At 42.1% G+C, this 9,081-nt stretch overlaps 1 protein-coding gene across 2 annotated transcripts in view; it reads right to left on the bottom strand.

The window, feature by feature from the left end:
• The window catches only part of efcc1 (EF-hand and coiled-coil domain containing 1), a 303,999-nt gene extending 298,029 nt beyond the window's left edge, over window positions 1-5,970 (bottom strand). For both annotated transcript variants that reach the window (XR_014599178.1, XM_084039107.1), the window contains exons 1-2: window positions 5,176-5,970; window positions 3,485-3,918 (exon numbers count right to left, since the gene is read on the bottom strand). Coding sequence is in view for 1 of the 2 variants with exons in the window: in XM_084039107.1 (XP_083895233.1) it covers window positions 3,485-3,918; window positions 5,176-5,844 (1,103 nt within the window). In the remaining variant the exon portion in view is untranslated. The remainder of the gene's footprint in view (window positions 1-3,484; window positions 3,919-5,175) is intronic.
• Window positions 5,971-9,081: the final 3,111 nt, after the last annotated feature.

Raw genomic sequence — 9,081 nt, 5'->3', positions numbered from 1 at the left:
CCAAATGATAATAAGCACTGAAAAGGAAATCAAATCACATCTTACAGGAATGCTCTCACGTCTTAAAAGTAAATATGAAGCTAGAGCCAGCAGCTGGTTAGCTTACGTAGCTTAACATAGCACACAGGCTGGAAACTAGGGGTAAAAGTTAGCTTTGCTCTGTGCAAAAGAAACTAAATCTGCTTTCTCGCACCTCTAAATTAACACTTAAAACCACAACTTGACATTTTTACACTTCATTTTCACGTACTGATTGAACAACAAGATATAAACAGTGAATTAGAGAGCTTAGGAGGTCAGATATATTTTGTTGCTTTTGGACAGAGCTCTGCTAGCTTCCTCCCCATTCCCAGTCACTTAGCTGGCTGGCAGCTTAACGTATCAGACGAGAGTGTGGTCAATCTTCTCATTTAACAAAATTAATGGATTTCTCAACACGTCAAACTAGGGGTGAAACCAGGGTTCTTCCACAAGTAGCTTGCTATCATTAGCTCACTACCAATTTATGCTACGATTCAAAGAATATGGAAATCAATTCTATAACACTATAGTAACTTTTGGAAACCTTTTTACATTTCTATCCCATCAAATTCACAGACATATCCTGCCCTTCTGAAACTGAACTATTTATACTGACACAGCAGATATATATAGGACACTGGCCGCAGAAAATAGCCAGACCAACAAAAGGCAAAAAAAATATATGCTATTTTCATGAGGAATTATTATTATTTTTTTTCTCCAATGTGAATGACAAATGTGTGCGTCTCATTTTGTAGTTGGTAAAAGAGGAGCGTTAACATCAGACACCAAAGTTCACATGGTAACGGATAAGGAACTGAGAAGGTAAAGGAGCTAAAAACATTCCTTAAAATATTTGATGTTTAGTGGTTCACAAAACACAAAAGAGCCCTTCGTCTAATGAGAGGCGAGGAATGGGCTATTAAAACACATTAAACGTTATTAAAGGATCATATAAGACAGGAATTATGTCTGCCATGGGCGACAACAATGTGCTTCGAGCAGCTTGTGGCCACTTTAATTTTGTCAAATTAGCTTTCAAGGAAAAAAGCTTGGAGGCCGTTTTAAATGTTGCAGAAGCAAAACATATTCTCTGGAGTACTTTGATGGCAAGTAGAATGGATGGCTATCATAGTGGGTAAGTGCTTACAATAAGTGTTCTAATATCAATAATGCATTGTCTATCTTCATCTTTATTATCACTAAGTGGAATCCACAGCACAGAAGCAGTGCCAGCTCTGACCCACCCACAGCCTTGTAACTCTGTATCTCTGAGATCCAGCGGCATCGGAGTTAATCCCATGACTTGTCACAGTAGTTTAGAAATAAGCCGCAGGGATAAAGTTACTGTCAATCATTTCAACAGACCCCTTGACACGAAACTGCATCTCTAGGGTTCTTGCACCATTTTAAAAACCAAATTCAATCCTTTTAAAGATTTAACGACATACATGATGGTCCATTTAGAGTCAAATACATGGTAAAGCAGGGTATCCGTTGCAACTCGCGTTTGATAGTAGTCCACTTCCACGTTTTGCTACAGTTGGTTTTCACATGTGATGCAAACCATACATAAACCACACTGGAGACCACAGTTTCAAGTGGACCCAGGTAAGGTACACATTGTTCACACTAATCACAGGAACTGTTCCTAGAAAGCCTCCTCACACTCAGAGTAGCCTAACTCAGTTTTTAAGCAAGATGTAAAGGAGGACAAAAACGCATTGCATTCACTTAAACCTTAAAGCACAACACCTCAGCCGGCACCTTTCTTTCTATCCCAATCCACGGATGGGACGTGACTGAGCAAGCACTGAGGCTTTCAGTGGAAACATTCATGGAGCTTGGTTGCTAAGATCCATAGGACGGGGGTGCCTGTGTGGTATTGTTCATTCGGGAGCAGAGTGAAAGACGTGAACGGAGATTGATGAGAAAGGTTATTCTGTTGAGGTTCTCACTCAATGGGGTTCAGAGCCTTTGTGGGGTTGAATTATTTGCCATTAGGGTATCAATGGAAGGCCAGAGAAAAGACTTTGGAACGCAGTCTGCATAGATTAGTGGAGTTTAGGGTTAAAAGAAGGGTATTGTGGTTACCAAAGTCGTGATTTAGAATCACCTTAAGGCAGGTAGTAGTGAGGACTTTCACCATATGGGTCTGGATGTACGCGACAGAGTCCATAATAACAGCATTACGTAGATGCTACAACTATTTAGAGACATCAGCTACCTAAGAAAGCCAGACCTGCAGACACTGATTACATGGTTGGGGCAAGGACAACAGATGCAGAGATAAACATTAAACCAATGGCTTTGTACTTTAAAAGTCCAATTACACCCTTACTTCCACCAAAATAAATAGTTCCCGACAGTAGCGGTGATCCGGCAGGACACACCTGCCACACACGACGCCTGTTAAATAAACTCAAACACAACAAGGCTGAAAATGGGAAAAAGTAAACCACATCAAGTCTTCATAAGTAGCATGGCCGCATAGCCAGGCATGGAGCCATAAGTAAACAGAGCAATTTTAACTTGAGGATGGATTATAATTCATTATGGTTCATTCTGGCCACAAAGGCATCCCGAATGCAATAACCTGCCAAAACAAGCCCTTCTTTCTCAGGACATGACGAACAGCCGCATGCTTGTTTTGCTCAGGGTTTGAAGGCTGTTTGGACCTCATGAAGAGGTCAAACAAAGGTCTTTGTCTCGTCTACGCTCTTACTCTGTGACCTTGGGGCAGCATTTCTTTTGATGCCTCAACATGCAGTCAATTTCAAAGAATGAAAATATATAATTACGTTAAAAAAAAAAATCTGTGTATGGCAACTGCATAAATCTCACTTTACAGCATGGCAGCAGCCAGGTTTTTTGAAAATTCTGAGGTTCTTGCATAATTCCAAGAAAGGAAGAAAGAGGACATAAGCAATCATGCATCAATTCTCAGATGGAAATTATATATGAAACAATAATTTGTGAAATTATGTAAGGAAAATAAACACCTTATTAGAAATGTTTCTCCTTGTTTTCATAACGTTTTGTCGAGTTTTATAGGACTTTGTCTTTATTTCAAAATGCCCCTTTTCAAAAGTTAGTGCATAGTCACTTTTCATAATGTCACTATTTATCTTATAATGTTATCTTTCATGTGTTTCATGTGTTTTCATCCCCTCACCTTCCAGCCAATCACAACAACTAGCGAGCAACAATTGCTACCCGGATTAGCCAGTTAACTCCTGTTAGGTAGAGCAACAACTATGTCAAAGCAATTCTGAATCAACTGTCAAACTGCTGCTTTAAATCAAATGTGATTTTGGGGGGGATGTGATGAAATAAAATTGACTTTTGAAAAAGGGTATTTGGAAATAAAATATATAGAATTAAATAAATAAAATAGCAGAGCAGACTTTTGAACTTGCACACACCAAGTTGTAACATACAGTGTCTGCAGGCGTCATCTTACCTGTAGTAGAGGAGCTCTGACTCCAGCTGGAGGATGTGCCTCTGCAGCGCCGGCACATGATTGGCCTTGGCTTCCAGTTCTTTCACCTTACCCAGGCCACTGAGCAACGCCTGCCGGGCCTCCTCCACCTTCCTCCTCATGCCCACCTGCTCCCTCTTCAGGGCTCGGTTGCAGTCCTCCAGAGCAGCCACTGTCTCTTTGGAGGTCCACAGCTCTTGCTCCAGTCTCTCGTTGCACAGCATGGCCTCCTCCACCTGCAGGTCTCTGGAGCTCCGCAGCAGCTCTATCTCATGAATGATGCTCTGCAGGCTTCTCAGGTTGCTGTAGGTGTTGCTTTTCAGGTTGACCAAACTTTTCTGCGCCACTTGTTTCTGGTGCGCAGCAGGACAGCACTCTTCTGGTTTGTGTTTGGAGTGGCTTTTCCATAGTCCTACCTGTACAGAAGTGCAGAGACTATATCAAGATAGTCCCTAAAACCAGTAAATGTGACACAAATGTGCAACTTCTTTATTAATAGATCACATGCCTGTCATAAGAACCATTATTAACAACAATGTACTCGGAACCAGATTATGAAAAACTTGTAACTTGAAATAGCATATTGCTAGTATGTCATAAAAAGTCAAGTTAATAATAAACTCTTTTAAGTCATCAGTGGTAAGGTATACAGATGTCTCCCTTTCTAAAAAAGCATTAAAACTGCAGTTATAAATATTAATAAAATAATCAACAAAGGGGCATAGCTTTGTTGATTAAGTGGAGTTGTAACTAATGGTTTATTAACATGAATGCATCATTAATTGAGGCCTCATAGATCAGTTATGAAACATTAATAAGAGTGATATTTGGATTGTGGGGCCATGGAAAGCCTCTCTACCTTAGTCGTTGAGTTGAGTTTCTCTCTTTCTAACAGAGTCTGCTGTGAGTCATTAATAAAAGGGTAAAGGCTTTATTGATACTTAATTTATTTGCTTATAATGATCAATTATAAGATGCGGGTTGCCAGGTTGTTGAAACTCTCGGCAGCTGATGTTTACGTTCCTCCAGGTTGACAGCAGCAGTGTCTTCTTAGGCAGCTCTTTAGCTCAACACTCCTCCAGTCGACAGCTTGACCTCTGATCTTCCTGAACTTCTAACATTTACAACAGCAGACCTGATGGACTATTACATATGGACCTATGATTAATGACTTATTTGACATTTAAAATCACAGAAGACCAACTTCAGCTGTTGGCTTGTGAGATGATGACAAACCTGGGCACCACTTGTAACTTCTAAAAAGTTTTTACTCGTATCTAATGGCTTCATTAATGGTTATAACTCAATCGTGGATGCATTATAGATCCGTTATAAGCTGGTAATAAAAGAAACTGTGGGGTGTTGGTTGTTTATGCAATAATTTATCCTTCAGACAAGGTTGGTGAGAATGTTTATAAAGTATCCTATATTTTTACATTTTATACTGTAGTTGTTTCTAATTATAATGTTTTATTTATAATGTGTAGTCTATAGATATGATGATATGTAGAATCACTGTAGTTTGGGATTCATAAAGTAAATCTATCTATCAAGCACCCATTGTGCCTGAAACTAGGCTACTATGGAGCCTGTGTGAGCCAACTGAATGATATTAGATTCTGATAAGCTATTCGTTTTGTGAGTCTTCCACTTACAGACCCTTTCGCTCTCACCTGTAGAGCCAAACAGCGGGCATCGCTGCTCTGAAGTGCGGCTCGCATGTCCTCGATCAGCTCCCTCAGACTCGCATTCTCGTCTTCCAGCTTCGCGATCCGGTCCTCCGCCTCCTCCAGCGCCACGATCTCCTCGTAGCACTCCTTGGTGCAGGAGCCGAGCCTGCAACCGGAGGCGTGCCGGCCCTCCGAGGACTCCCCGCTCCCACTAACGGACAGCAGCTTCTCTCGCCGCCTCAGAGGGCTCCTCAGGCGGATCTGAGTCTCTATGTGCTCGCTGTCCTTGCCGACGAGCAGCCGGCCGTTCTCATACTGACAGCCCGCCTTCGTGCTGAAGTATCCGCACAGTTTGGCGTGGAAGTGCCTGAAAGTGAGCTCGCTGGGTAAATCGTCTAAAACGCCGGTGCACTCCGTCTCCTCCGACTCTTTGTTCAGTCCCAAAACGTCACACAAGATGTTAAAATCCTCCACGGCGATTTTGCCCCCACCTTGATAGTCCATATGATGGAAAATCTCCTGCAGGTATTGATCCAACCCGGTCGCCAAAACTATAATCTCGTTCTCCACCCCCCGGTCCAGTCCGTAATGGTAAGCCAGGGTGCTGACGACCCATTGAGTCCTGCGCGCCGGTCGGCCGTACGGGTCCATGGAGTCCAGTGCGTCCATCATTTCTACCGAGAAACATCATATTTCCGCGAACTTCACGCGGCTACTTTGTCTCCTCGAGCGTCGTCCCGCGCGCGTGTTCGCGTCCATCGTCAAGGAGCTCGCGGCGGAGTGGCGGAGCTGAACGAGGCGTGTGTCCGACCGGAGCACTTTTGAAATGTAGCACTGCCCCCAAAACCCCAAAGCAGGGGTCCCAACCAGGAGGCAGTAACAAAGCTACACGTAGCCTCCCAGAACGGCCTCACACTGCCGCTCACCCGCTGTAATTGCCACCAGGTGTGTAAACTTGTGTCATTCACTAGGGTTAGACCTTGTTAAGATGGAAGATGCCCAAGAGACCAATATGCCGTGGAGCAGACTGTCTTTCTTTCTCCAACTGAAGAATTTTTACTGCATGATCTTGAAGCAAGTGGGTGATATCGTTTTTTTTTTGTTGGCCAATTTGCACCTTGTTTTATCCCTTATGCATAACGATTCTCATCCACACTAGTGGAAGAAGTAGCACACTGAGATATTTAAATACAAGTAACAGCGTAGACATAATCTACTCTACAAGTAAAAGTCCTGTAATCAAAGTCGCACTTGCAATAGTATTTGCATCAAAACAAGCGCATGTACAATTATGCAATCCTATTATGCAGAATTGGCCATTATAGAATAATATATATTGGATTATAACGATTGATGCATTAATATGTTCATCACTTAAATGTTGCAGTCAGCTGGTAAAAGTGGAGCTCATTTTAATGACTTTTTATACAACTAGGTCGTTAAATCTGTAATACATCCTCATTTATTGGCTCATCTGTATCTAATCTAAATCTGCAAATAAATAACTGTATTAAGTAAGTGGACTAAAAAGAACAACATTTACCTTTGAGATGCGGTGCATAAAGTAACATAAAATGGAAAGTACAAGTACCACAAAATTCTACTTATGCACACAGTATAGCAGATCATCAGTCCATCAGTGATCACATTCACACGTTTCCTTTTCAGCCTATTCATCGCTGCCTTCAGGGCCCCCTCGTAAGTTTCAAATTCAAATGGATCCCGTGAAAAAAGTACCATTGCAACGAATGTAAATATAGGATGTGTTTGGATATCTGGAACTGGCACTAGGCAACAAAACTACAATAATAAACTATATACCCTGATGGGAAATTCATAAAGCCAATCAAAATAATTGAATGCCAACCAGTACCAATTGCTTAATGTTCTAGTCATAGTTCAAATTACATTTCCATTTGTTAACCACGTGTGTTCGCTTGTTTCGATCCGTACTTGCACTCTGATTAGGCTTGGGCAATATTGCTTTCATGGCGTTAAATAAACACACAGACACACGCACACACACACACACACACACACACACACACACACACACACACACACACACACACACACACACACACACACACACACACAGCGCTCCCGCGCGCACACACACACACTGAATTCCGAGAGTCCAAACAGCACGTGGGGGGCCGCTTCTCACCTCGCTTCCTTCGCTACAGCGGTTGTCATGAGACGCGTTGCCCTTAGAGATCATATAGGTCGAAGTTTGACACTTCGGCACTTTACTGCGGCGCATCACATCCATTCTGTTCAGTTAAATGCGTTACTATGGGGATTATAGTCGGGGTAAAATTATAGTGGAAGTATGTTTGATTAAGTGACGCGTGTAACTGTATTCCACGTCGATGCCTTGAAGAATACGGTCGTTACGCCTGCAGCGTTACACCAACATACTCTTCCAATCCGGACCGACAGAAAGTGAGGTGAGCACATGAGAGAAACAACTGCAGAGCCTGTTGATTTAATATTAAATCATTCACGTTTAGCCGGAAACACATATTTGTCAGACAGAATGGAGTCATTAGTTTCCTATTATTTCCAGAATGAGATAGCTGAGCTATAAAGGTTAAAGTTCACGTTAACTGGTCAGGTTCGCACACACAGAGGTGGAAAGAATATTGTATTCAGGTAAAAGTAACATTACTTTAAAAACGTTTTTCTCAAGTAAATGTAGGCTAGTGTTACTTTGGTAAAAAAAAAATTGCTTTTTCATTCAGCCTTTTCTACGCTCTTCTATGTTTTTCATGGAATCAGACCCCCATGGCCAACATGGCGGAGGCAGGGGTTTGTGATTCACAGTCAGTCTGTGATGATGGAGTTACTGATAAAGGAGAGGTAGATGTCCTTGTCCCTGAGACTGACATGTTGTCCATGGAGCATGGTTTGGAAACGAGGTCGGGTTCAACTGAGGATATCACAACATGCACAGATGATGGCTCCTATTACGTCACATGGACAGTTCACGTTGCACTAGCGGTCCCAAGAGGTGAGATGGTCATCTAGAATACAGTTGACATTAGCTCAACAGGGACACTGATGTAAAATGTTTCCATAGGGGAAGAAGATGAAGTCCCTCAAGCTCCCGAAAAGGCGAAGAAAAGACATTCATCTACTGTTTTGGTGAAAGCCCATAAAGCTCAGAGCGTCTATCATATCGAATACAAGTTGTTGCCAGGCGATACAGAGACAACCAAACTGGACCTGGTAGTTTTTGGCCCAGTAGCGGAAGTGTGCAAAGACGATGAGTTCAAGGTAAGCATCACCCCTTGTGAACCTGTTTGTCCCGTTCATGATCAATTCATGAGCATCCTGAATGAACAACAATAAAGCAGCTGCATTGTCTAGAGTTACAGTAAATGACCCATCACTGCCCACTACGCTTGATGATTTCCTCTAACACACATTTAATACACAGCCTCCTGTAGAATAACGTTTTGAATAATAAGCACCTCTGATGCAAAAAAAAAGAAAAAAAGAAATGCAATATGTGAATATTGTAACAGATTCTGAGAACGTGGCATGAAGGACATCAGACATGGGTTGGTTGGAGCCAGGATTTCAACGTCAGAGTCGACAGACAGGTGCTGATCAGTCTGCTTCATCATAAGATCAAGCTCCAGATATGGAACAGTAAGGACAAACTGTCCAGCCAGGCTCGCTATGAGAGACTGAAAACCTTCAGACTGACACAGGATCAGCCTGAAGATGCAACAGACGTGTGTGGTGAGCACCAATTTCTGCTTTCCACAAAAATGGCATAACATTCTATATATTTTGTATATTGTGTTTTATCTAAAAAATAATAATCTTTATTTTAAGGTGGCATCAAGACCATGGTAAATAAACTGAGATCCTCATGTGAGAAGAAGTCTAAAAAGCACA

Source organism: Eutrigla gurnardus (genome assembly GCF_963514095.1).
Source record: "Eutrigla gurnardus genome assembly, chromosome: 2".
NCBI classification, from domain to species: Eukaryota; Metazoa; Chordata; class Actinopteri; order Perciformes; family Triglidae; genus Eutrigla; species Eutrigla gurnardus.
The sequence above is the reverse complement of the archived record's forward strand: the minus strand, read 5'-3'. Positions and strand labels throughout refer to the sequence as shown.